The 27,946-nt window shown below is 47.7% G+C and overlaps 1 protein-coding gene across 2 annotated transcripts in view; it reads left to right on the top strand.

Moving 5' to 3' along the window:
• The window catches only part of TUBGCP6 (tubulin gamma complex associated protein 6), a 70,871-nt gene extending 43,657 nt beyond the window's left edge, over positions 1–27,214 (top strand). For both annotated transcript variants that reach the window (XM_044280250.1, XM_044280249.1), the window contains exons 16-27: positions 2,473–2,611; positions 2,705–2,812; positions 2,910–4,101; positions 6,000–6,055; positions 7,103–7,301; positions 14,086–14,254; positions 14,334–14,475; positions 16,988–17,182; positions 23,187–23,319; positions 25,896–26,109; positions 26,656–26,855; positions 27,057–27,214. In XM_044280250.1, the coding sequence (XP_044136185.1) occupies positions 2,473–2,611; positions 2,705–2,812; positions 2,910–4,101; positions 6,000–6,055; positions 7,103–7,301; positions 14,086–14,254; positions 14,334–14,475; positions 16,988–17,182; positions 23,187–23,319; positions 25,896–26,109; positions 26,656–26,855; positions 27,057–27,148 (2,839 nt within the window). In that variant the 3' untranslated portion in view covers positions 27,149–27,214. The remainder of the gene's footprint in view (positions 1–2,472; positions 2,612–2,704; positions 2,813–2,909; positions 4,102–5,999; positions 6,056–7,102; positions 7,302–14,085; positions 14,255–14,333; positions 14,476–16,987; positions 17,183–23,186; positions 23,320–25,895; positions 26,110–26,655; positions 26,856–27,056) is intronic.
• The last annotated feature ends 732 nt before the right edge of the window (positions 27,215–27,946 follow it).

Here is a 27,946-nt window from a genome sequence, read left to right as displayed (position 1 = left end):
TCCTCTAGCTGGATTGCCGACCACCTTTCCCTTCGGTCTCCTCGACCGGTGGCAATGGGTTGTATAGCTAATGGAATCCGGGACCTATTTTTTTATTTATTTTTTTCCATGGAGAGTATTCTCTTATCTTGGTCCCTGCCCGGAAGTCCATATATGTCAATTATGGGGTTTTTCCATTACCGGTTCCCTTTAACCAGAGGAGGATCCTGCGAACCTGGATTTTGGTTCCGCTTCCACAGTTGTGGTCAACAACCGGCTTCGCCCCGACGATCGGTAGATCGCTGGAGGCGTTTCAGGAACAAACAAGCCCCCCCTCTGGGACTTCTTCTTATTGTACGTCCATTTGTCCTTTGGCATTTGCATCAGGCAGTGCTCTGCCAGAATTTTCTTCTGGCGGAAGGTCGCCGCTTTCCGGGTCATCTCGGACATGGTTTTCTCTTCTTTCTCCCTCGTATCTTGAGGGCGGACTCTCCATCTGCCATCCATTTTGGCCTCGGAGATTTGCTGGTCCATATCTGGCGCGTTCCGCTGTATGGGTTTTCTGCCTGTTTTTCTTGGAGGTCCTTGTCATAGCTGGCGTCTTCCAACGGGATGCTTTTTTTCCTGGGATGTCTGGCGGTCGGTTGCTTCGTAGCGGAGTGATGGCCTGGCCGACCAGCGGTCGTCATTTCTAGGGTTCATCTACTCCAGACATCGCTTCTAGAGGGCAGCGTCTTGGTCTTCCGGCAAGTTCGCCGAGTTTTCGGGGGGCTTTTCTAGACATCAACTGTTGCTGCTCCAGGCAGCAAGATCTTGCAGACTGCAGCGGATGACGCATCCTTGAGGGCGTTTTTTCCCCAGGGGCGTGTGATTTGTTTCCCTCCCCATGGACTGCTTTAGGACGTCCCACGGTCTGTGTCCCCCAATGATACTAGCGAGAAAACTAGATTTTTGTGAACTCACCTGTAAAATCTCTTTCTCGCGTAGTTCATTGGGGGACACAGCTCCCACCCAGTGTTCTGTTTGCCGCACATATTGGCGGTTGGTGGGCCAGTATGGTCCTCAGTTCTGGTTCATCCGACTGATGTTGTCACTTACTGGTTGTTTACTGTATTTTCCTTATTGATTTTTTTCTCCTACTCCTATTGCTTGGGCACAAACTGATATGCTCTCTCCAGGCTGGAGGGGGTATAGCCTGCAGGGGAGGAGTTATCACTTCTTAGCCTAGTGTCGCCTCCTAGTGGCAGCAAGCAGCTATACCCACGGTCTGTGTCCCCCAATGAACTACGCGAGAAAGAGATTTTACAGGTGAGTTCACAAAAATCTCGTTATCAAACTGATAAGAATATAGCTTAAATGAGTGATGTCAAGTGATCAGAGATAAGGCTTCCCATGAGCTGACAGGACTGAGAAGGGAAACTCTGCAAAAAGACAGATTTTTAACCCTTGTATCTCAAAAACGGCTGAACATTTTTAATAAATACCAATTGAAAAAATAATTTTTCGTCCAAAATGAGTAAAATGCAATTGTGAAATTGGCCCAAAGGTGTCTATAGCCTTTAACTGTATTGCAGAATAAATTTTTTTTAAATGTGCAGTTTTCCCAGGAGATGAGAAAGAAAGAAGAAAAGAAATCAGGATTCTGAGTACACAATAATACTTTACAAGTCTGTTGTTAGTGGGGTTTTCTAATGGCTTAATTTTAATAACTCGATTTCCAAAAATGCAGTTTAGGCACTAAGGGTACTTTCACACTAGCGTTATTCTTTTCCGGCACGGAGTTCCGTCCTAGGGGCTCAATACCGGAAAAGAACTGATCAGTTTTATCTTAATGCAGGCATGCTCAACCTGCAGCCCTCCAGCTGTTGCAAAACTACAACTCCCATCATTCCCGGACAGCCTACAGCTATCAGCCTACAGAAGGACATGGTGGGAGTTGTAGTTTTACAACAGCTGGAGGGCCGCAGGTTGAGCATCCCTCTCCTAATTCATTCTGAATGGAGAGCAATCCGTTCAGTATGCATCAGGATGTCTTCAGTTCAGTCACTCTTACGGTATTTTGCTGCAGTATTTTCTCCATCCAAAATTCCAGAACACTTGCCAGAATGACGAATCGGGTATTATTTTCCATTGAAATGCATTAATGCCGGATCCAACACCAAGTGTTCTGGAAAAACAAATCCGATTTCCCGGTCTGCCCATGCGCAGACCTTTAAAAATGTGAAAAAAAGAAATACCGGATCCGCATGACACCAGAGAGACAGATCCGGTATTGCAATGCATTTGTGAGATGGATCCGCATCCGGACCCGTCTACAAATGCTATCCGTTTGCATATGGATTTCCAGATCCGGCAGGTAGTTCCGGCGATGGAACTACCTGCTGGAATCCAACAACACAAGTGTGAAAGTACCCTTAGCTGCTGCCTTAGATTTTTTGGTGTGTGTATATATACATGTAGAGAAAATAATGAATGCCATTCTTTACATAACAGACAAGAACTCATCCAGCATTACAGCCAGTTATCTGAGGAGGCCACTCAGAAAGAACAGAGAGCTCTGTGGAAGCTTCAGCGTCATAAATTAGAGACTGCTCGCTTGAAATTTTTCTTGGATGAAGAAAAACACTTACAGGTATTTCCGATTCCTGCTGTCATTTTAGGTTCGTATATTGCAGAGTAATCTGTCCTTACAATACCCTGATGGTGATTGTGTCCTGTTCTATAGGAATTACTTGAACAGAATCCAGTGGGTTCATCTAGACAACAATTACACTCAGAAACCTCTGATCCCGGGCCTGCATCACATTTTCCATTGGATGATGAAATAGATATGGTTTGTTTTGTGATGTGGTATTATATATTTTGTCATTTCATGCATGCTATATATGAAATATGATGGTATGCTGTTTAATGATACATATTTTCTGTAGGCACCTCCTTTGGAAAATGAGTCTTCAGGTGATCTGGATCATGGAGAAGTGAGAGATGGGAGTCTAATGACTATGCAAAACACTGTAACTTCACCTAGAGAAAAGGAAAGTGACTCTATAAATTCACCAGGAGATGCAGTAGAAAGCATTAATTTGGCTACACCTGCTTTGGAATTTGCCGATTTTCTGCCTGTACCCCCTACAGAGAGACAGGATACACAGCTAGCTGAACATCAGTCTCCTATTGATGATGCTTTACAAGATATAGGTTCTGATCTTCCAAAATCCTCAGAGAGCAAAGACTCTACTCTCTGTGTAAGTGAGTATGACTTCAACACAGTTTTGAAGCCAGTGGCATTCACACAGGTCTCTCAGGGACACATTCAGATTGGGGAATATGTCTCTAATGAAGAAGCTAGAAGGCCACGTTGGAATATACATGGGCATATGTCAGATTCCAATATTAAGGTTGGAGAATATGTTCCTGATACTGCTGTGCCCAAGCTTCAACCTAGTGAGCATGGCCATTCTTCTGATTCCCACATAAACATTGGTGAGTACATGTCCGAAGTGAAGCCTGCCCGACCTCGATGGAATGTGCATGGCCATATCTCCGAAGGTCATATAAAGGTAGGAGAGTATGCTTCTGATATAGAGACTGCAAATCTAAAGCAAAATGTCCATGGACATGTATCTCAGGCTAATATCAAGATTGGTGAAAATATATCTGATGTGACACTTTCGAGACCGCGGTCGAGCGTCCATGGACATGCCTCTGATGCCAATATCAAGATTGGAGAGAATGTGTCTAATGTTTTATCCGCAAGACCTAGGTGGAATATACATGGACATGCTTCACAGTCTCATATACAGCTTGGAGAGCTTGTGTCTGATACGGAGCAGTCAAAACCACACTGGAATCTCTTTGGCCATGCCTCTCAGTCAAGCATTAAAATTGGAGAATGGTCTCCAGCAGTGAACACTAATGAGCCTGCACAGCCGAAATCAGGACTTGGTCATTCATCTGATTCTACAGTTCAAAACATATTGTATGGTGAACGATTGGCTTCCACCATTACTACTGAAACCTCAGAAACAGAAGATCTTTCTTCCGAACAAACAGGTTCTTCTGAAACTGTAAACGTATTGTCACCACCAAGTGTGAAAGAAAAAGAAGAAAGCATTAAAGAAGGTACGTCCTACATCCTTTACCTGGTTTTTAGGCCTCATGCACACGGCCGTTGTTTTGGTCCGCATCCGAGCCGCAGTTTTGGCGTCTCGGATGCGGACCGATTCACTTCTGTCAGCATCCTTTGCTCCGTTCTGTGGTCCGCAAAAAAAAAATATAACCTGTCCTATTCTTGTCCGCGCTTTGTGGACAAGAATAGGCAGTTATATTAAAGGATGTCCGTGATGTTCCGCAAATTGCGGAACGCACACAGACGCTACCCGCTTAACTCATTCTCGCCTCTCGAACTGCTCACTCACTCTGAATTCACAGATCAAATCCATCTCCAGAGAGTAGACTGCTTTTTTAGCTTCACTTAATGCCTCTTTATAGCGCCCAATGTATGGGCAGAGTATCGCTAACAAGCATTCGCATAAATGCTTATAAGCAAAAATCTGCCAGTGTAAAGGTGCTGCCAATTACCCGATGAGAGAACGAAACGCTTGTTCTTCGAGTAATAGGATCGTTGGTGCGGACACCTAAGTCATAGTTTGCTGGCAGCAGATCGTGCTGTCTTAACATACTGTGGAGGGGATCGCTGCATGTAAATTGTGATTGTCAGGGAAAGAACGCTTCATTGAGCAGTGTAAAGAGGCCTTAAGAAATCAGGTCACAGTTGCCCATAGAAGTCTATGTGAAGAGAGAGGCGAGAGATGCCGCTGGCTCTAGTATGTTTTCTATCTCACCGCAGTGCTGAATTCAGGATTAGCGGGATCTCCTCTGTGTTTGTAGTATATGGGAAATGTCATAGCAGTAAGGTCTGTATTACACCAACAGATTATCTGACCAATATCTGTCCAATCAGACCAATAGTTGGTGTGTATAACAAAAGATCTGTGTGTTTAATTGGCCATCTGACCAATGATTGGTCAGAAAATGTGTCAGATAATCTGTTGGGGTAATACAGCCCTTAGGCTACATTCACACTAGCGTTAATATTTTCAGGTATTGAGATCCGTTATAGGGTCTCAATACCGGAGAAAAACTCTTCCGTTTTGTCCCCATTCATTGTCAATGGGGACAAAGCGTAACTGAACAGAACGCTCCAAAATGCATTGCGTTCCATTCTCATACATGACACAATAGAAAACGGCTCCGTCCCCCATTGACTTTCAATGGAGTTCATGACGGATCCATCTTGGCTATGTTAAAGATAATACAACCGCATCCGTTCATAACGGATGCCGATGGTTGTATTATCAGTAACGGAAGCGTTTTTGCTGAACTCTGCCGGATCCAGTAAAAACGCTAGTGTGACAGTATCCTAAGGCTTTTGATCCCCTTTCCAAAGACTTCTTTGGGTGACTGTAACCTGACCTCTCAGCACAGATGAAAAGCTGTTTCCAGAAGGATTTTAGCAGTGAATTTAGAGTGTGTTAACAGTTCAGGAGATGGAGAGGAGCCTGATAAGTGGCGCCACGTTCATTGGTCACGTGGCCTAGGCGCAGGTCATTCCCATACAGATTCATACACTAAATCCCTGTTTACATAAGGCAATCTGCTGCCCAGAAACAATGATTTTGGTGTCGGCATCAACAGTGCTTTCCCCCGATGAAAGGGGCCTTTAGGAAGCAGGATCACATGTTTCTCCATGTCCTGTGTATGGGCAGACAGAAAGCCAACTATGTTCACAAGAAAAAATAAATAAATGACTTGCCAGATACAAAAATTGCCTAAAACTGTTAAGCTTTAAGTCTTCCCACGCTCATAGTCCGGAGAGATTGGAACATGCCAAAGGCTGGAGTACGGAGAAGAGATATTTAGTTGGTCAGGATTGCAGACTAGCCACCTCGACACAGCAATGTAGGTACCATTGTTGTCACTATTTTATAGTAATATATTAGTTTTTGTTCTACTACCAGAAAACATACCTGAAGACAGCAAGACAGCTTCTCCAGAAGCCCCAGTAGATGTGCAGGTAAGACGCTGTCCTCTTAGGAACATGATTATATAGGTTATATATGTATTCCTTTTTTACGTTGGTATGAAGAAGTGCTTCTGTAATTTCTTTTTTCTCTTTTACTGCATCTACAATGGTCATCTGGTAAATTAGATTTGCAGTTCATTTTCTTAGCTGTCACTTTCTTCTCAAAGTCCTTAAAGAGGTTTTCCAGGATAAATTAAATGATGACCTATCCTTTGGATGGGTCATCAGTATCTGACCAGAGGAGGTCTGACACCTGGGACTCCCGACGATCAGCTGTTTGAGAAGGCACTGATGGTCACCATAGCACCGCGACCTTCTCTAACTTCACTTTGAATGGTCACATGGCCTAGGCACAGCTCAGTCCTATAGAAGGGAATGGGATTGGGCTGTGCTACCAAGCACAGCCACTGTACAATGTATATGGCTCTGTGCTTGGTGAGCAGAGAGAAGGCTGTGGCGCTGGTGCCTTCTCAAACAGCTGATGTCGGACCCCACTGATCAGAAACTGATGATCAGTAAAAAAAAACTAATCACAGAAAACTCCTAGCTTCTGTGTCCCACAAAAAGGTGATGAGTATATTAGTAGTCAAATTTATAGCAGCCTGCCAGTTCAATATGAATGTCTGCCAAAGTTAGGTTAATGAATCTTGGCCAAAAGTTTAGGACAGGGATTAGCAGCCTCTGGCACTCCAGCTGTTCAGAAACTACAACTCCCAGAATGCTTCATTCACTTCTGTGGCAGTTAGAAGAACAGCCGAGTATGTTTGCATGCTGGGAGTTGTAATTTCACAGCGACTGGAGTGCGGGAGGTTCATGATCAGTTGGTTTCAATCATGAGTTTTCCCAATTGAAGTCAACAGGTAAATATGCCACTCATTGAGTATAGGGAAGGTTACCGTTTCTAAAAATAAAATAAAATCTAAGATATGATATCAGGTGTGTGTAGTTCTTAACCACATTGCATAACCTGCATCCTATGGCCCTGGTTTGATGCAGTACACAGACTTGCAGCAGATAAGCAATTAGTGTGTTTTTCAGTTTGAACAGAGTGACACCTTACAGTGCACACAAGGAGGATCAGACGATAAGACGCAGAACACGGAGGGCCCATGTGATGATCAGCCTGCAGGCGAGGACAGAGCTAATGACGACGCCTGGCAGAAACAGCAGGTTTATCTACAGACGCTGGCAGACCGCTATTGCCTAGAAAAATATCAAGACACCTATGACGTGATGTGTAAGCTGCTGCAGAAAAATACAATTCATCTTCATTCTGTCATTTAGCATTATGTTCCGCTTTCTTGGCATGCATTACCTAAGAAAAAGTTAATACTTATCTTTCAAAAATCCAAACTTTTCATAAATTTGAACTGTCCAAGTCATTATCTACCTGTTACTCCTCTTCCCCCTTCCCTTTTCTCTTCTTGTCTTTCCTATATCTTAAAGGGAACCTGTCACCAGTTGTAGGGCTAGCTCAGCTGAATGTAACGATCCCTTTCACTTAGCGATCCAGTGCGCCTTCTTTTTCCTCTGCCCGTCCATCTCCTCCTTCATGGACAGGGCCAGGTTCCTGCAGACATCTCACCTTCAAGCAGAGGGCGGGGCTGGCAGAAGAAGCAGGAGGAGCAAGGTTGCACACACTGGCCTTGGCCCGCCCTTGGTGCTCTTAACTGCTCATCTGCATATGGACTAAATGTGCACTTTCTCCAGATCCCTTAACCTAAGTTCACACTTGCGCGTTTTACAGCGCGTTCGAACACGCTGTAAAACACATAACCGATGCAAACCAATGCTTCCCTATGGGACTGGTTCACATTTTCGCGTTTTACAGCGCGTTCGAACGCGCTGAAAAACGCCTGACTCATAAACAAGTTCTTGAGCTTTTTTTGGGCCGTTTGTCGCGCATTTTGGCCCATAGACTTCAATGGGAACGCGCAACGCTTGTATTTCTCGTGCATGGCATTGGGGGACACAGCACCATGGGTATATGTCCAACTACCACTAGGAGGCACTAGACACAAAAAGTGTTGGCTCCTCCCAGGTGGGCTATACCCTCTCCACAGGCACGAGGCTATTCAGTTTTAGTCTAGTGTCCGTAGGAGGCAGACCTGTCCTGCTTTTTTGCAGGTTCTGCTGTTTTTTATTTTTATTCTTTTCTTTTTTCTCTCTTCCGCAGGTCTCGGTGTTCTCCACCGTTATACCTGCTGCAGGCTGGGGCTCCATCGTGTTCCACTTTAGTTGCCCCCCTGCGGGCGCGTACTTCGGTACCATCGCCGGTCACCCAGTCCCCACGGACTGCATCCGCAGTGGCTTGCCGGCATTCCCACGGTTTCCGTGTTGAGTCTGCCGAAGGGGTGACCCTGCTGCGCCCGAAGACATCGGATGGTGAGTATATCTGATGGTGAGTATACTCCCCTGTGTCCCTGCCCCAGGGTTAGGTTCCCTCCTGTGGCCAGGGGGATGGGATCCACCTTAGCTGGGGGTCCTGGGGAGCCTCCATCTTCCCCCTAGCCAACCCCCCCTTTTTTCTGGGGGGGGTTATATTCTTGTTTCCCCTCCCTTCTCTTCCCCCTTGGTTGGTCTTTTCTCTCCTCCCTGGCCACACAGTCTTCTCCCTGGCTTCTCCGCTACTTTAGTCCCCGGCTTCTGCCGGGACTAGGCCTCATCTTCTGTGGCCCGTTCCCGGCTCCCAGGTGCTCCGTTTGCCCTGATCCATCTGTCCCTAGGTGTCGCTTCTCCCCCCCTACCCTCCTCACCTATTTTTATGATTCGGTGGGCCCTCTGTCGGCCGCGGTTCGCCCCGCCCCCCTCGCTCCATTCCCGGCCGCCTTAATAAATCGAGGCCCCGGCTTTTGGGCCTGCTAGGCCGCAATCTTCCCGGCCCCTCCTCCTTGCTTCCCGGGCTTTTCTGAGCCCCGCCCGGCCCTTGGGAGGGGCTATCTCTTCACCCTTTCCTGGGCTAACGTGTTTTTTCTGCTGAAGGGGGTGGTTAACCCCTTCCCTCCCCTCAATTGCTTTATGTCCCCTGCAGCCCTACTGACCACCTCTTTTGGGGGGACAAGCTGCTGCAGCGCCTCTTTGGGGGAACAGGGCGTCCGGGTCAGGATAGACAGCCTCTGCTGGCTGCTTTTTGAGCATCTCCTCTCCCAGCCTCTCCTCGGTCGCCACGTGTTTTCACGTGCGTCCGCTGTCTGCACCTCTCTGGGTCTAACAATGGCTGCCGTGCGGTCAGCCTGTCCCTGCTGGGTGCAGTACCTCTTCCCAGATCCTTTCCCCGAACAATCCCTTTGTGTCGGTCCCCCATGAATGGGCTCCCTCCGTGTCAATGCCATGGGAACCTTGACCGCCTCTCCCTGGCGGTGTCGCTGGCCGCTACCAATCCAAATTGCGGCCACCTCTGCCCTCCCAGGGTCCTCCCTGCAGATGGGGCACGCTCAGTTAGGGGTACCTGCACCCGGGTTCGGCTAGGGGTAGCTCACGGTACTCCCTCGGGTGGTCTCAACGGGGTACCACCCCTCCTCGGCATCCTCGGATCCCCCCCAGGACAGGCCTGAGGCTGGTGACGAATCCTTCCTGTCACCCCATCCGTTGCCTCTGGGGACACCTCTGCGCCGATTCCCTCGGAACAGAGCATCAGGCGGTCTTCCTCCATACAGAAGCCCTCTGGGAGGTCAAGACGAATGTGGACGGAGGAACCTTTCCTACCCAGGGTTGGTATCCCCTCTAGTGGATTTTCGGATGGTGCTCCCCTGACCACACAGGTATTCAACCGCACAGGTAAGGCAGCCGTCCCCGTGTTTAGCATACTGAGTCACCTACGCGGTGTCTCTGATACGTACGCCTTCTCCTTAACAGGGGGATGCCTGCACCACTGCCATAGGCTGTCCCTGACAAGCCTTCCTGGTTCCCCTATACCAGGGGCTATCCTCTACATATTTGAGAGTGTTTCCACAGGGTCCCCATCCTGGTGGTGGTGTTCGCCACTCTACCTCATTACAGGGGGTTCCTGTTCTGGGCAAGCGGTTAGCTCGGCTATCGCCTCCTGTAGGTTGGGGAGTTAAGAGCAATTGTACAGCTGCCTTGCCCCTTTTCATAGGTAGTGTACCTACACCTACTCCAGATGCTGAAGCCATTACTCCTGGCTGGCTCTGGGGTGTTCCATACAGCACTATTTCTCCCTTCCGGGCGAGATGTACAGGCCGCTTCGATTGCCGTTGCAATTGCACCTGTCTGTTCCCAGCCACTTTGCTCCCGTCATAGGTAGAGTATCTACGCCATCTCCTGATGCTGTAGCCAATTCCCCTGGCTGGCGCTATGGTGTTCCGTGCGGCACTATTTCTCCCTTTCTGGCGAGATTTACAGGCCGCCTTTAATTGCCGTTGAAATTGCACCTGTCTATTCCCAGCCATTTTGCTCCCTTCATAGGTAGAGTACCTACGCCATCTCCGGTGCTGTGGTCGATACCCCTGGCGGGCTCTATTGTCTTCCAGGCGGCAACATTTCTCCCTACGGGCGAGATATAGAGGCCACTTTCTATTGCCATAGAGTTGCCCCTGTCCGGTTCAGTTACACCTGTCTGTTCCCTGCCACCTTGATCCCTTAACAGGTAGAGTACCTGCACCATCTCCGGATGTGGTAGCCGTTCCTCCTGTCCGGCTTTATGGTGTACCATGTGGCATTTTCTCTCCCTTACAGGACGAGATTTTGAGGCCTCCTCCAGTTGCCGTGGCCATTGCACCTACCTCATCATAGTGTGCACCAAACAGCCATCTTACTTCCTTCATAGGTAGAGTTCCTGAACCGTCTTTGATGCTGCAGCCGTTACACCTGTCTGGCTTCTATGGTGTACTATGCGGCCCTGTTTCTGTTGCCATTGCACCTACCTGATTGTAGTGTGCACCTGTCTTGTTCTTTGTGGTACCGTGCGGCCCTATGGGTTCCATTGTTAACGCAGTTGCTGTTGCACCTCTCTGGGTCTGGGGTGCACCATGCGGCCACATTGCTTCGATCTTAAATGAAGTTCCTCTTCACAGCCATATTTCTACTTTACAGGTTGTGTACCTGTACCCTTCGAATGCTGTCGCATCCCCAGATGCTGTGGCTATGTTTCCACTCTCCTTGGTCGGCAACATGCAGCCACTTTACCTTTATTTTAGGCGTGTGTTTGTAGTACCCCAAGTGCTGGGCCCTGTGGTGCGATCTGTGGCCCAGACAGTTTCTTTCTTACTAGGTGTTTTCTGCCCACGGGTTCTAATCTGTGCTGCAGATGTTGGTTCCATCCGTTTGGTTCTTCCGTACGTCTGCCACTCCGTTACTGTCGTCCTCATTGGTCTCCTTGTGCCGCTCAAGGCACTGTCAGCACCAGGTCACCCTTGTTCAGCATGTGCATGGTTACCATATCTGGCAGGGGTGGGTCAGCCCATCCCCCACCTTATCGGTCTAGTGCTGCTTCTGGTAGCTCCAGTATATGACTGATCTGTCTGGTCCGGCGGGTGGTCCTCATTCAACCTCCTACTCCATGGCCAGGTGGTTGTTGGCCTTTGTGCTAGAGTTGCTCTTGCTTTCTCTTTAAGGTCCTACGGTATGCTGTGCTCCGCGTTACCCCATGTTATAGGGGAGTACTCACATTGTTTCCTATTGCTGAGCGGGCCATTCCTGGTGTAGTACAAGGATCTCCACTGGATCTTCTACCTTGTTTGGACATGTAGCTGGTGAGCATCGGCCGCGGCAGTGGTTTTCGGTCATCGCTGGATGTCCGCCTCACGGTATCCTTCTGGGTCCACGGCTTTTATCATTGCTGGACGTCCTCCCTGACGGGTCAAGGACAGGACCTCTGAGCGCCACACACACCTGTCTGAATTTTCAGCTGATTGCTCTGGTATCGGACAGGGCCCCGTAGTTCCTTCTGGGTCCAGGTGTTTTCGGTATTCCCTTGTATTTTCTGCTTAGTTGTGCTACATGGCGAAGGGGCAGTCCTCTTGGACCTTGCTGTCGTCTGCACCTGTCTGGTACTTTCTCCCCCCTGGAAGTTTTCTGTATGCCGGTCGCAGCTGGTTTCTACATTTCTATGTAGGCTACCCCGGTTTTTTCATGGCGACTTCTGCATTCCTTATGCATATCGATGTCTGTCGTTTTGTGGTACCTCCGAGCTGCTGTACTTGCCCTCTCTGGGACAATGTTTACGGTTTGCTGGTCAATGTTTTTGGTGCGGCTAGTTGTCCATGGCCAATGTCCCTTCCCCTATGGCGGTTTCTTTTCGCCTTTCCTGGATATGCTGGCTTGCGTTGTCTTCCGGTGGTTCAGCTCCTGGTTCCTTGTGACCCCATCTGGGTACTCCTTTCTGGAGTCCCTGTCCCTGTTCATTTGAGGTCCTCTTGGGATTTGTCTTTTTTTTCCATCCTCCCACGTAAAGTACCTGGTATTGAGTGGTTTGGTGCTACGGTTTGCAATTCCACCGTATGGTCTCCTTCGGGAGGGACCTCCTCCTGTTGTAGACCCCTTCCTCCTTAGGCTGTTTGGAGTGCTCTTCTTCTACTCCCATGTCTGTCAGTCCAGTGTGTTCCTGCCAAGGTTGCCTGGGCCTGTCTCTGGTTCCTTTTTTCCATGATACTTCACATGCCCAGAGTTTCCTCTGGTCTTGCGCTTTACAGTGCTATCTTGTTTTCGGAGGCTTGTGCCTCGTTTCCTGTTTTTGGGGACGCAGGAGCGATCGTTCTTTGTTCCTGGCTTTTACCTACAACCCCCTCCTTCTCCAAGGGTTGGCAGTTTCCTCTAGCAGCCTTGGGTTTTCGCCTTTACATGGGGCGCTTGGCTTCTTCACCTGGCCTTGCGGTGAGGGGAGTCCCTCTCCCTTCACATGTGAGCCTTGCTATGGCTTCCCTCACTCGTTTGGTTTCCAGTGCTTCCCTGTTTCTTTTCTCCCCTGGCCTTTCAGGGGATGGCCACAGGTTTATGGGTCTGAGACAATGTAGGGCGTTGGGTCGATCCAACACGCAGTGCTGTCCTAATTTTTTTCTCCAGCCCTTGGCTGCGCTTGGTGTTCCCTTTTGCCACCTTCTTGCATTTGGGATTTTCTTCCAGACATTTGTCCTGGGGTGCTGGCAGTCTTCCCTGCTTCTTCTGAGGTTTCTTCCTTGTTATGAGACCTCTTGCCCATTCCGTGTTTTTTCCTGTTGGGTCACATGGTCACATTCTCCTGCACCTGTATGCCCAGCCGGTGGCACGTCTCTTCTTTTCCCACCCTCAGGGACTGCTTTGGGACGTCCCATGGTGCTGTGTCCCCCAATGCCATGCACGAGAAAATTGGATTTTTTGTACTCACCGTAAAATCCTTTTCTCGTAGTAGGCATTGGGGGACACAGATCCCACCCTATGTTTTTACTTCCGCTTCTCCGGGCTGGTCTCTTGATCTTTCCCGGTACGGGAGTTGTTGGTTCCTTGCTTTTCTTCTCTCTCCTACTGCTTTTGGTACAAACTGAATAGCCTCGTGCCTGTGGAGAGGGTATAGCCCACCTGGGAGGAGCCAACACTTTTTGTGTCTAGTGCCTCCTAGTGGTAGTTGGACATATACCCATGGTGCTGTGTCCCCCAATGCCTACTACGAGAAAAGGATTTTACGGTGAGTACAAAAAATCCAATTTTTGCGCGTTTTTGACACTGGATTTAGCAACATGCTGGAAAAGGCCTATGATTGGCCAAACTTTATATAGACAGGGATATTTGCTCATTGGACAACACTGCAGTCAATCACACAAACGCGCGTTTACTATTGCAAAAGACGCGCGTAAAACGCACGTCTCAGAAACGCTCAGGTGTGAACCAAGGGTAAGTGAAAGGTATCATTACATTCGGCTGACCTAGCACTCCAAATGTATTACAATGGAAGTAAAGGAGATATCTGGCAACAGGGAATTTCCTGACATAGTCCCTTTAATTATCTCTTGATATTTTCCTTTGTTTTAATTGTTAAAGAAAAGTCGGTAATATTTTGGCTTTCTCTCCTGTTGGTTCATGGCGTACAGCAAAGCCTCCGGTTCTCCGCTTGCTTAGTCACTTTCTGCCACGAGAGTTCTCTTTTTCCGTGGACCCGGACGTAGATTCGGCTACTGACGAAACAGCTGTCCAGCTCATCGAGCTTCTGTCTCTACCGGTGCTGATGAAATATTCTGTCACTGCTCCAATTGTATCCAGGTGCGTTCCTAGAACTCCCATCTACTAGGTCCCTTGTTTTATAAAATCGCTGCTTTTGAAATCTGCTTTTATTTTCCAGCGTTTCTCTAGTTAACAAAGCTGTGGTGGATTACTATTTTGTGGAACTGAATATGGAAAAACATTTTGAAGCAATAAGACATTTTTTGCTAATGGAAGATGGAGAGTTTGCCCAGTCACTTAGTGATTTGCTCTTTGAGAAGGTAAAATACCGTATATTGCTACTGTTTAGTTAGTATGACTGTTAGGCCTTTTTCGCGGTCTGTGTCCGTTTGACATTTGTGCAGAAACGGTCAGTGTTTCTTCCATGAAGGGTCAGTTTTTGATCCATGCATTGTTTTGCCCTCCGTATTCCACACGCATTGCTAGACTGATAAAGGGCTTTCCTGTGGTCAGTAAAAACCACTGACAGAACACTGTCATCCACGTTATCATAAATAATCTCCTAAATGCCTTTAATTAATTATAATGGCTCATTTTGCCTAAGGGCAATCATTGGAAAAAACATGGTCGCTGTCCGATTTCTTCACATGAAATCCGTCCTAATGACACAGCAGGACGCAGAGCAGGAGCCCTATGTAAACTCCTGTCTCTACCTGCATCAGCTCTGTAAAGCACAGATCACACCTGAGATAATCTCTCAGGTCACCTTGTACTCCCAAGCTGCAGTGTTCCTGGTCTTCATTCCAGCTTGTGAGTATGAGGTGAGCTCTGGACAGACACACATGAGGGTAGGTAATATATTTCTTTACAGGGCCGATACAGGCAGAGAACTGAGCTTACATAGGGCTACTGCGCAGTGCTCTGCATCCTGACACAGGCTGTCCTGCTGTTTCATTAGGACGGATTCCATGTAAAGGAACCTGATAGCGGCCATTTTAATTCCTCCACTGATTGCCCCCTAGACAGAACGAGCTATTATAAATAATAGAATTTACTAATAATAACATGTTTTGTGCTGGTCCACCTACTGAGCTGGATTAGCATGGTTACATATGCTGACTTGCATCCTTTTAAATGCCACCAGCCATATTTTCTATCAGAAGCTGTCACAGTTACAAGGAGAGAGCTGCAGAGGAAAGGACACACCCTCTGAGCTGTGACAGGGTCACATCTGCAGAAGTAAGGACACACCCTCTGAGCTGTGACAGGGACACATCTGCAGAAGTAAGGACACACCCTCTGAGCTGTGACAGTGGAACATCTGCAGAAGTAAGGACACACCCTCTGAGCTGTGACAGGAACACATCTGCAGAAGTAAGGACACACCCTCTGAGCTGTGACAGGGGAACATCTGCAGAAGTAAGGACACACCCTCTGAGCTGTGACATTGACACATCTGCAGTAGTAAGGACTCACCCTCTGAGCTTTGGCAGGAAGAGAGCTGTAGAAGAAAGGACAACCCCCTGAGCTGTGACAGGAAGAGAGTTGTAGAAGAAAGGACACACCCTTTGAGCTGTGACAGGAAGAGAGTTGCAGAAGAATGGACACACACTCTGAGCTGTGACATGGAGAGAGCTTCAGAAGAAAGGACACACCCCCTGAGATGTGACGGGAAGAGCTGCGGGAGAAAGGACACACCCTCTGAGCTGTGAAGGGGCAAGAGCTGCTGCTCCCTGAGCTTGCAATAAATCTAGCAGACTATTTAGAGCAATGAATGGGGAGAGCTCTGGTTCTAGCTATGTGAGACAAAAAGTTTTTATTTTATTATTTTTAACCAGAAATAATAATACAACGTACGGTGTCCCATGGTAACAGTGTAGATGATTACAATCGTGGATATTTTGTCGTCAAGGTTGATTACATACAATACATTTACCTTTCTCATTGTAAGTTATTAATCAGTTATCTGTTGCATTAAAGGGGTTGTCACTTCAGTAAGTTGCATTTATCATGTAGAGGAGGTTAATATAAGCCATTATTGCCTCCTTTGTTGTCTTGATTCATTTTTCTATCACATTATACACTGCTAGTTTCCATGGTTACAACCACCCTGCAATCCATCAGTGGTGGTCGTGCTTGCACACAATAGGAAAAAGCTCCAGCCTCTCTGGTGGCCGGGACCATGGGAGCTCACATAGACTGGTGCTTTTTCCTATATTGTGTAACCATGACCACAACTGATGGATTGCAGGGTGGTCTGTAACCATGGAAACGAGCAGTGTATAATGTGATGGAAAAATGAATCCAGCCAGCAAAGGAAGCAATATGGACCATCACAATACATTAGTAAGTGCCTTGTATTAACTTTCTCTACACGATAAATGCCACTTACTGAAGTGAAACAACCCCTTTAAGGCTTTCGTGGGGAGGTTGGACCTTTATTAACTCAGGGTCCCAGGTATCATTACATAGGTAACTACGTGTAATATATATAAGCTTTTGGAGAAAGAGATTATCGAGTACTATATGTCTGATTTTTATTTTGTACATCAATCATGGGATAACCCCTTCAGTGTTATACAAGTTTTAAACAAGGTCGTAGGCTCTGAGCTGGGCATCGGACACATTCTGTCTGATCTTCGGTCTGGGGTATGGTATGCTGCGGTTTTTAAATATGCAGCCCTTTGACTGTTTTCTGTTAACGTTATAGTGTTGTGAATGGAAGGTTTGAAAAATAATAATATGTGACCAAACCAAAAGCACGACATGCACGTACTCTAAAAAGTGCGAGTTTTATTGACACCCTTCTGTCTGTGTCCGTTTATTTCCCAGCTTGTGTCGGGCCAGACACTCGGTGAGCTGTTCACTCCCTTGGTCCTGAATTCCATATTGAGCAAGGCTCTGCAGTACAGTCTACACGGCGACTCTCATCTCGCCTCCAATCTCTCTTTCGCACTTAAGTACATCCCAGAAGTCTTCGCGTCTACAGCTCCTGATACATTCAGTTGCTTGGAATTAAGATATAAGGTAAATGATTCTACATTTTGCACTACGTTGAAACGAAAAGCATGAACCCCTAAATGATTTCAGAATTTAAATTCATTATTTCTCGTGCATGGCATTGGGGGACACAGCACCATGGGTATATGTCCAACTACCACTAGGAGGCACTAGACACAAAAAGTGTTGGCTCCTCCCAGGTGGGCTATACCCTCTCCACAGGCACGAGGCTATTCAGTTTTAGTCTAGTGTCCGTAGGAGGCAGACCTGTCCTGCTTTTTTGCAGGTTCTGCTGTTTTTTATTTTTATTCTTTTCTTTTTTCTCTCTTCCGCAGGTCTCGGTGTTCTCCACCGTTATACCTGCTGCAGGCTGGGGCTCCATCGTGTTCCACTTTAGTTGCCCCCCTGCGGGCGCGTACTTCGGTACCAGTCGCCGGTCACCCAGTCCCCACGGACTGCATCCGCAGTGGCTTGCCGGCATTCCCACGGTTTCCGTGTTGAGTCTGCCGAAGGGGTGACCCTGCTGCGCCCGAAGACATCGGATGGTGAGTATATCTGATGGTGAGTATACTCCCCTGTGTCCCTGCCCCAGGGTTAGGTTCCCTCCTGTGGCCAGGGGGATGGGATCCACCTTAGCTGGGGGTCCTGGGGAGCCTCCATCTTCCCCCTAGCCAACCCCCCCTTTTTTCTGGGGGGGGTTATATTCTTGTTTCCCCTCCCTTCTCTTCCCCCTTGGTTGGTCTTTTCTCTCCTCCCTGGCCACACAGTCTTCTCCCTGGCTTCTCCGCTACTTTAGTCCCCGGCTTCTGCCGGGACTAGGCCTCATCTTCTGTGGCCCGTTCCCGGCTCCCAGGTGCTCCGTTTGCCCTGATCCACCTGTCCCTAGGTGTCGCTTCTCCCCCCCTACCCTCCTCACCTATTTTTATGATTCGGTGGGCCCTCTGTCGGCCGCGGTTCGCCCCGCCCCCCTCGCTCCATTCCCGGCCGCCTTAATAAATCGAGGCCCCGGCTTTTGGGCCTGCTAGGCCGCAATCTTCCCGGCCCCTCCTCCTTGCTTCCCGGGCTTTTCTGAGCCCCGCCCGGCCCTTGGGAGGGGCTATCTCTTCACCCTTTCCTGGGCTAACGTGTTTTTTCTGCTGAAGGGGGTGGTTAACCCCTTCCCTCCCCTCAATTGCTTTATGTCCCCTGCAGCCCTACTGACCACCTCTTTTGGGGGGACAAGCTGCTGCAGCGCCTCTTTGGGGGAACAGGGCGTCCGGGTCAGGATAGACAGCCTCTGCTGGCTGCTTTTTGAGCATCTCCTCTCCCAGCCTCTCCTCGGTCGCCACGTGTTTTCACGTGCGTCCGCTGTCTGCACCTCTCTGGGTCTAACAATGGCTGCCGTGCGGTCAGCCTGTCCCTGCTGGGTGCAGTACCTCTTCCCAGATCCTTTCCCCGAACAATCCCTTTGTGTCGGTCCCCCATGAATGGGCTCCCTCCGTGTCAATGCCATGGGAACCTTGACCGCCTCTCCCTGGCGGTGTCGCTGGCCGCTACCAATCCAAATTGCGGCCACCTCTGCCCTCCCAGGGTCCTCCCTGCAGATGGGGCACGCTCAGTTAGGGGTACCTGCACCCGGGTTCGGCTAGGGGTAGCTCACGGTACTCCCTCGGGTGGTCTCAACGGGGTACCACCCCTCCTCGGCATCCTCGGATCCCCCCCAGGACAGGCCTGAGGCTGGTGACGAATCCTTCCTGTCACCCCATCCGTTGCCTCTGGGGACACCTCTGCGCCGATTCCCTCGGAACAGAGCATCAGGCGGTCTTCCTCCATACAGAAGCCCTCTGGGAGGTCAAGACGAATGTGGACGGAGGAACCTTTCCTACCCAGGGTTGGTATCCCCTCTAGTGGATTTTCGGATGGTGCTCCCCTGACCACACAGGTATTCAACCGCACAGGTAAGGCAGCCGTCCCCGTGTTTAGCATACTGAGTCACCTACGCGGTGTCTCTGATACGTACGCCTTCTCCTTAACAGGGGGATGCCTGCACCACTGCCATAGGCTGTCCCTGACAAGCCTTCCTGGTTCCCCTATACCAGGGGCTATCCTCTACATATTTGAGAGTGTTTCCACAGGGTCCCCATCCTGGTGGTGGTGTTCGCCACTCTACCTCATTACAGGGGGTTCCTGTTCTGGGCAAGCGGTTAGCTCGGCTATCGCCTCCTGTAGGTTGGGGAGTTAAGAGCAATTGTACAGCTGCCTTGCCCCTTTTCATAGGTAGTGTACCTACACCTACTCCAGATGCTGAAGCCATTACTCCTGGCTGGCTCTGGGGTGTTCCATACAGCACTATTTCTCCCTTCCGGGCGAGATGTACAGGCCGCTTCGATTGCCGTTGCAATTGCACCTGTCTGTTCCCAGCCACTTTGCTCCCGTCATAGGTAGAGTATCTACGCCATCTCCTGATGCTGTAGCCAATTCCCCTGGCTGGCGCTATGGTGTTCCGTGCGGCACTATTTCTCCCTTTCTGGCGAGATTTACAGGCCGCCTTTAATTGCCGTTGAAATTGCACCTGTCTATTCCCAGCCATTTTGCTCCCTTCATAGGTAGAGTACCTACGCCATCTCCGGTGCTGTGGTCGATACCCCTGGCGGGCTCTATTGTCTTCCAGGCGGCAACATTTCTCCCTACGGGCGAGATATAGAGGCCACTTTCTATTGCCATAGAGTTGCCCCTGTCCGGTTCAGTTACACCTGTCTGTTCCCTGCCACCTTGATCCCTTAACAGGTAGAGTACCTGCACCATCTCCGGATGTGGTAGCCGTTCCTCCTGTCCGGCTTTATGGTGTACCATGTGGCATTTTCTCTCCCTTACAGGACGAGATTTTGAGGCCTCCTCCAGTTGCCGTGGCCATTGCACCTACCTCATCATAGTGTGCACCAAACAGCCATCTTACTTCCTTCATAGGTAGAGTTCCTGAACCGTCTTTGATGCTGCAGCCGTTACACCTGTCTGGCTTCTATGGTGTACTATGCGGCCCTGTTTCTGTTGCCATTGCACCTACCTGATTGTAGTGTGCACCTGTCTTGTTCTTTGTGGTACCGTGCGGCCCTATGGGTTCCATTGTTAACGCAGTTGCTGTTGCACCTCTCTGGGTCTGGGGTGCACCATGCGGCCACATTGCTTCGATCTTAAATGAAGTTCCTCTTCACAGCCATATTTCTACTTTACAGGTTGTGTACCTGTACCCTTCGAATGCTGTCGCATCCCCAGATGCTGTGGCTATGTTTCCACTCTCCTTGGTCGGCAACATGCAGCCACTTTACCTTTATTTTCGGCGTGTGTTTGTAGTACCCCAAGTGCTGGGCCCTGTGGTGCGATCTGTGGCCCAGACAGTTTCTTTCTTACTAGGTGTTTTCTGCCCACGGGTTCTAATCTGTGCTGCAGATGTTGGTTCCATCCGTTTGGTTCTTCCGTACGTCTGCCACTTCGTTACTGTCGTCCTCATTGGTCTCCTTGTGCCGCTCAAGGCACTGTCAGCACCAGGTCACCCTTGTTCAGCATGTGCATGGTTACCATATCTGGCAGGGGTGGGTCAGCCCATCCCCCACCTTATCGGTCTAGTGCTGCTTCTGGTAGCTCCAGTATATGACTGATCTGTCTGGTCCGGCGGGTGGTCCTCATTCAACCTCCTACTCCATGGCCAGGTGGTTGTTGGCCTTTGTGCTAGAGTTGCTCTTGCTTTCTCTTTAAGGTCCTACGGTATGCTGTGCTCCGCGTTACCCCATGTTATAGGGGAGTACTCACATTGTTTCCTATTGCTGAGCGGGCCATTCCTGGTGTAGTACAAGGATCTCCACTGGATCTTCTACCTTGTTTGGACATGTAGCTGGTGAGCATCGGCCGCGGCAGTGGTTTTCGGTCATCGCTGGATGTCCGCCTCACGGTATCCTTCTGGGTCCACGGCTTTTATCATTGCTGGACGTCCTCCCTGACGGGTCAAGGACAGGACCTCTGAGCGCCACACACACCTGTCTGAATTTTCAGCTGATTGCTCTGGTATCGGACAGGGCCCCGTAGTTCCTTCTGGGTCCAGGTGTTTTCGGTATTCCCTTGTATTTTCTGCTTAGTTGTGCTACATGGCGAAGGGGCAGTCCTCTTGGACCTTGCTGTCGTCTGCACCTGTCTGGTACTTTCTCCCCCCTGGAAGTTTTCTGTATGCCGGTCGCAGCTGGTTTCTACATTTCTATGTAGGCTACCCCGGTTTTTTCATGGCGACTTCTGCATTCCTTATGCATATCGATGTCTGTCGTTTTGTGGTACCTCCGAGCTGCTGTACTTGCCCTCTCTGGGACAATGTTTACGGTTTGCTGGTCAATGTTTTTGGTGCGGCTAGTTGTCCATGGCCAATGTCCCTTCCCCTATGGCGGTTTCTTTTCGCCTTTCCTGGATATGCTGGCTTGCGTTGTCTTCCGGTGGTTCAGCTCCTGGTTCCTTGTGACCCCATCTGGGTACTCCTTTCTGGAGTCCCTGTCCCTGTTCATTTGAGGTCCTCTTGGGATTTGTCTTTTTTTTTTTCCATCCTCCCACGTAAAGTACCTGGTATTGAGTGGTTTGGTGCTACGGTTTGCAATTCCACCGTATGGTCTCCTTCGGGAGGGACCTCCTCCTGTTGTAGACCCCTTCCTCCTTAGGCTGTTTGGAGTGCTCTTCTTCTACTCCCATGTCTGTCAGTCCAGTGTGTTCCTGCCAAGGTTGCCTGGGCCTGTCTCTGGTTCCTTTTTTCCATGATACTTCACATGCCCAGAGTTTCCTCTGGTCTTGCGCTTTACAGTGCTATCTTGTTTTCGGAGGCTTGTGCCTCGTTTCCTGTTTTTGGGGACGCAGGAGCGATCGTTCTTTGTTCCTGGCTTTTACCTACAACCCCCTCCTTCTCCAAGGGTTGGCAGTTTCCTCTAGCAGCCTTGGGTTTTCGCCTTTACATGGGGCACTTGGCTTCTTCACCTGGCCTTGCGGTGAGGGGAGTCCCTCTCCCTTCACATGTGAGCCTTGCTATGGCTTCCCTCACTCGTTTGGTTTCCAGTGCTTCCCTGTTTCTTTTCTCCCCTGGCCTTTCAGGGGATGGCCACAGGTTTATGGGTCTGAGACAATGTAGGGCGTTGGGTCGATCCAACACGCAGTGCTGTCCTAATTTTTTTCTCCAGCCCTTGGCTGCGCTTGGTGTTCCCTTTTGCCACCTTCTTGCATTTGGGATTTTCTTCCAGACATTTGTCCTGGGGTGCTGGCAGTCTTCCCTGCTTCTTCTGAGGTTTCTTCCTTGTTATGAGACCTCTTGCCCATTCCGTGTTTTTTCCTGTTGGGTCACATGGTCACATTCTCCTGCACCTGTATGCCCAGCCGGTGGCACGTCTCTTCTTTTCCCACCCTCAGGGACTGCTTTGGGACGTCCCATGGTGCTGTGTCCCCCAATGCCATGCACGAGAAAATTGGATTTTTTGTACTCACCGTAAAATCCTTTTCTCGTAGTAGGCATTGGGGGACACAGATCCCACCCTATGTTTTTACTTCCGCTTCTCCGGGCTGGTCTCTTGATCTTTCCCGGTACGGGAGTTGTTGGTTCCTTGCTTTTCTTCTCTCTCCTACTGCTTTTGGTACAAACTGAATAGCCTCGTGCCTGTGGAGAGGGTATAGCCCACCTGGGAGGAGCCAACACTTTTTGTGTCTAGTGCCTCCTAGTGGTAGTTGGACATATACCCATGGTGCTGTGTCCCCCAATGCCTACTACGAGAAAAGGATTTTACGGTGAGTACAAAAAATCCAATTTTTGCTATTTTATAAACTTCTATGAAATGACTTGTTAATGTGGGGCCAGTCATAGCCATTCGGTATATCATCTGGAAGGCGGTTGACCTGTTACCATAATGTTTTACATTTCTGCTAGTACCTCGACATGACTTATATGAGAAATGGCTGATCCCAGAGGTGATGACTAGTCAAGTGTAAGATTGAGAGGGGGATAAAGTTATTAAATTCAGTTTCTGTTCTTCTGCAGGTCGATTGGCCACTAAACATAGTCATAACGGATACCTGCATAAACAGGTACAACAAGATATTCTCTTTCCTCCTACAACTGAAACACATGGTCTGGACCCTGAGAGATGTCTGGTTTCATTTAAAACAGACTGGTAAAGTTCCGCTTCGTTACATTGAAATCTAGTTATGTTGCCTGTATTTTTTACTGCTTTTGTTTTCCGATTGGATATTTGTGCAGCGGTCAGGAGGGAGTAGATAAGGTATGATATCACCTGTTGTGAATTGTATGATATCTGTCATTGTAATCTTGCCTGTGATGATAATGAGATAACGGCAGAAAAGTGATCTTTACAGAGAAGCGGCCTAATAATAGGCACTTTTCATCTCATTATCCTCACAAGCAGGATTACAGTATGACAGTGACATGGCTTATCTACTCCCTCCTGACCTCTGCACAGATCATAAAGCATATGTAGAAAATTCTCCCATAGAAGTCAGAGGTTCTACCCACAGGTTAGAAAAAGGATGTGTGTCAGATAACCCCTTTAAGAGGTTCCTTTTACATGGCATATTAACTAAAGGTGGCACAACCAGTGTCCTATATGAGCACAGGAACCAGATAGGTGGCAGACTCCATATAACTACTTCAGCAGTGAAGTGGATAGTGACGCAGTGCTAACCCTTTCAGCAGTTCTTGGTCGCTCTCCTGTAGCTGTATTATCCTGCACTCCGATCTTAGTCTCCCCAGTTCCCTCTGGATGCGGCTGCCCTTGACTACTGTCCTCTCAGGGGTCTCTTCACAGTCTTTCCATACTCTCCTCCCATAACCCCTCCAGAACAGGTCCTCACGGTCCTACTCTGTTTCAGCGCTTTCTATAGCATCTGCTACTGGGCTGTCTGAGCATGTGCAGCAAATCACGGGAAAAACAAACAAAAAATAAAAATAAAACATCCTGCACGATATGATAATGAAGGTTGCGGATGTACATGGCTACATTTATACAGTCACAAAAAATAATTCACTATAATAATACAGGGGAAACTCTGAAAATTAGAATATTGTGCAAAAGTCCATTTATTTCAGTAAGGCAAATGAAAAGGAATTGCATTAATGCAGCTTAAAATTTGAATTTAGTAAAAAAAAAAAAAAAAAAAGGTTCAATATTCTAGGCTCAAAGTGTCACACTCTAGTCAGCTAATTTATCTATATCCCCTGAGCTAAGGGTACCTCAAAATTGTGACTTTGGTTTTTTTATAAGCTGTAAGCCATAATCATCCAAATTATAACAAATAAAGGCTTGAAATATCTCACGTTGCATGTAATGAGACTATCTCATATATAAGTTTCACCTTTTAAGTTGCATTACTGAAATAAATTGCACAATATTCTAATATTTCGAGTTTCACCTGTAGATGCAGGCATAACATATGGACTAATCCCTCACTCTATTACTAAGACACTCGGTCAATACATTTTGATCAAAACACATCTAAGCCCACCTACCAAGCACAATATGCCACTCTGCGTACTATATATAAGCAGACAGATACCTGGGAAAACAACCTCAGTTACATATTAATCATAGCACAGTGCAATATATGTTATACAAATACTAGAACAGACTGCAGTATATACTACAGGCATGGTTAACCCGCTTACACACTACCTGCAACGAGTGCCGATCGACAGTGTAGCAAGTCGTTTACAATAAAGGGGTTTTCTGACTTTTTTATACTGATAAACTATGCTCTGGATAAGTCATCAGTATCTGATCGGTGGAGGTCCGAACCCCTGACGATCATCTGTTTGAGAAGGCCACGGTGCTCCAGTGACATCATACTCATCGGTTAAGTGGCCTAGGCACAGGGTTGAGCTGCCATACTAAGAGCAGCCGCTATATAATGTACAGATCTGTGTTTGGTAAGCGGTAAGGAGGCAGCGGCGCTCACTGGAGCACTGCGGTCTCCTCAAATAGCTGATCGGTGGGGATCCATGTTTTGGACCCTTGCTGATTAGATACCAATGACCTATCCGGAGTATAAATCCTCATTATAAAAAAAGTCAGAAAACTCCTTTAATTGTCATACTCCTTCACCAAAGAATGGCCTGTTTGTGCAATTGTTCATTTCATACAGTTAACATTATTTTCTGAAGAACATCACTTTTTACATGAGGGGATGTGCTTCTAACAAATGATGAGTTTTATGTCCACTCCAAAAATCTACAAGTAGGCAAATTGGCTTCCTCCAAAATTGACCCTAGTGTGCGTTGGGGTTGAGCGACAATATGGCAGCCACTGACCGGGAGTCACCCCAGCCACAGAACTATGCCTGTGCTTTGAATACTTGTCAGAAAAAGATGTCAGATGTTTGTCATTGTCACATGTAAGATACAGTCATTGACAAACATGCGTTTTATGGGCACGTCTTGGCAATGATCAGGAATGCTCAGGCGATCATCACCCTTTGTAAAACACTATAAGATATAACTCAGTGAAACAGTTCAGAAAAGTATTTGCAAAGTTGTGCAACTTCTATGTAGATTGAAGCTTAAAATCAGTTTAATTCTTTGACACTTTTATTGTAAAACATCAAATATAAGTAATAATTGTAGAATGTAAACCTTCCTCCGAGGCTCTGTTCACATCTGTGTTGTTTTGGCAAACTAACCTATCTTTATAGGGTAAAATGAAATGAATACAGCTATACTTTCCTGTTTTCCCCACAGCTCTAGTGAATCAAGCTTCTACTTCAGTCCAGTATCGGCAGCTTCAGCTTTACCGCCATGAAATGCAGCACTTTGTGAAGGTTATTCAGAGTTACATTGCCAACCAGATTCTGCATGTGACTTGGAGTGAATTCAGAAATAAACTCCGTACAGTCAGCAACCTGGAGGAGATTCGCAAGACGCACACGGAATACCTCAATAAGGCACTCTTTAGGTAGTAACCAAATTATTATAAACCTATATTTGAATACAAAATTCACCTACAGCAGGCACTTGGGGGTATTCTTCCCCTGTACACTGGATGGGAGTCCCACTGATAACTAGGATGCATAACCCCATTCTCCCCAGTCACCCCACTGCGGGTAGGAGGACTTTCAATGGAGTGGTGGTCAAGCATGCACCCTGCGACGCCATTCAAAGTCAATGGCACTGCTGAAAATAGCAGAATGCTGTTCTCAATGGAGTGGCAGGGTGTAGGCTTCACAGCCGCTCCATTAGTAGTCCTAGCTGTGGTTGGGTGGCACCAGGTCCCCCATTCTAGTGATCTCTGAGGGTCCCATCTTTCAGACCCCCACCTATCTATAATGTATAGACCTTTTATTGAGGTTTTCTGAAACCCATTGATTTCTATAGTACTGTACTTTATTGAATCTGGTTTGGTGCAGAATCCATATTGGAGTAAACCACATGTGAACATGGCCGAAGTGTTTTCAGCAGTTTACAAATGATGGCTTTTTCTGGTAACCTATTCGTTCTGCAGGGGGCTGCTGACTGAGAAAGCTGCTCCACTAATGCACGTCATCCACAGCATCTTCAATCTGATTCTTAAATTCCGGACACAGTTAATCTCTCAGTCATGGACGTGGGACAAGGAAAAGCAGATGACTAGTCATCCCAACTACGGACTGATGCAGCAGTCTTATGACACCTTCAAGTATTACTCTGATTTTCTGTTTGAAGGTAATGTCTATTACTAGCTCTTTCCCTGTATCTTAATATATTATGTTCACAACGGGTTTAACTCTTTAGGTTTTGGTACCGTTTTTTTGTTTTGCTAAAACCAATGATGAATCTCATAGTTAATACTGGATACCGACTGAATGCTTGCAAACCATTACTTTCTGTGGTAACTTAAAACATCATCTGCCTTTTGTGTTTTAGTGGTGACCAAGCTAGTAAATCGAGGATACCAACCACATCTGGAAGATTTCTTATTGAGAATTAACTTCAATAGTTACTATAAAGAAAACTGAACAGTTCACAGATGCTTCCCTGTAATATATGCAATATATGAATGTAAAATAAAGATTATGATTTTCTTAAAGATAAGAGTCTTGGCTGAATCTCCATTCACATCAGGTCAAAACAGTACAATACTTTCGTAATGTAGAAGTGTGTCCACCTTATTAGTTTATTCTCATGTTTATGTTGGCATGCAGTTAGCCCTCTTTTAGAGAGGTATGAATATTCATTATTATAAGAGGCTATTTGGGTGATAGCAGGAGCAACCTCACTGATCCTGAAGAACTCCCATAGACATCATGTTTCCCCTATGCAGTGATGTAGGTTTCAAAACAGCCCCCTCGCTGTAAATTATTATACCAAATTAGAGTAAAGTGTGTTTTTGTCACGGATCAGCGGATGTGAACCCACTGTGCTACTGACTGGCTGTACCCTGGAGGGGCGTGACTAAGCAACTGTCTTCGCTAGAGCCTCTGATGGCGAGGATAGACTTTTGCCGTTAGGGTAGTTGCCAGGTGCCACTCCAGTGCAGTGACACATGAAACCAGCCGAACTCATGCTGTGTCCAGGACTGAATGTAAGGCTACTTTCACACCTGCGCTTAGGTGCGGATCCGTCTGGTAGCTGCATAGGCGGATCCGCACCTATAATGCAAACGCTTAGATCCATTCGGAACGGATCCGTTTGCATTACCATTTTTTTTTTTTTGTTCATGATAATGCAAACGGATCTTTACATTGAAAGTCAATGGGGACGGATCCGTTTGAAAATTGAGCCATATTGTGTCAACTTCAAACGGATCCGTCCCC

The sequence above is a fragment of the Bufo gargarizans genome, chromosome 2 (genome assembly GCF_014858855.1).
Source record: "Bufo gargarizans isolate SCDJY-AF-19 chromosome 2, ASM1485885v1, whole genome shotgun sequence".
Classification (NCBI taxonomy): domain Eukaryota; kingdom Metazoa; phylum Chordata; class Amphibia; order Anura; family Bufonidae; genus Bufo; species Bufo gargarizans.
Note: the sequence above shows the minus strand (reverse complement) of the source record. Positions and strands in the feature narration are given on the sequence as shown.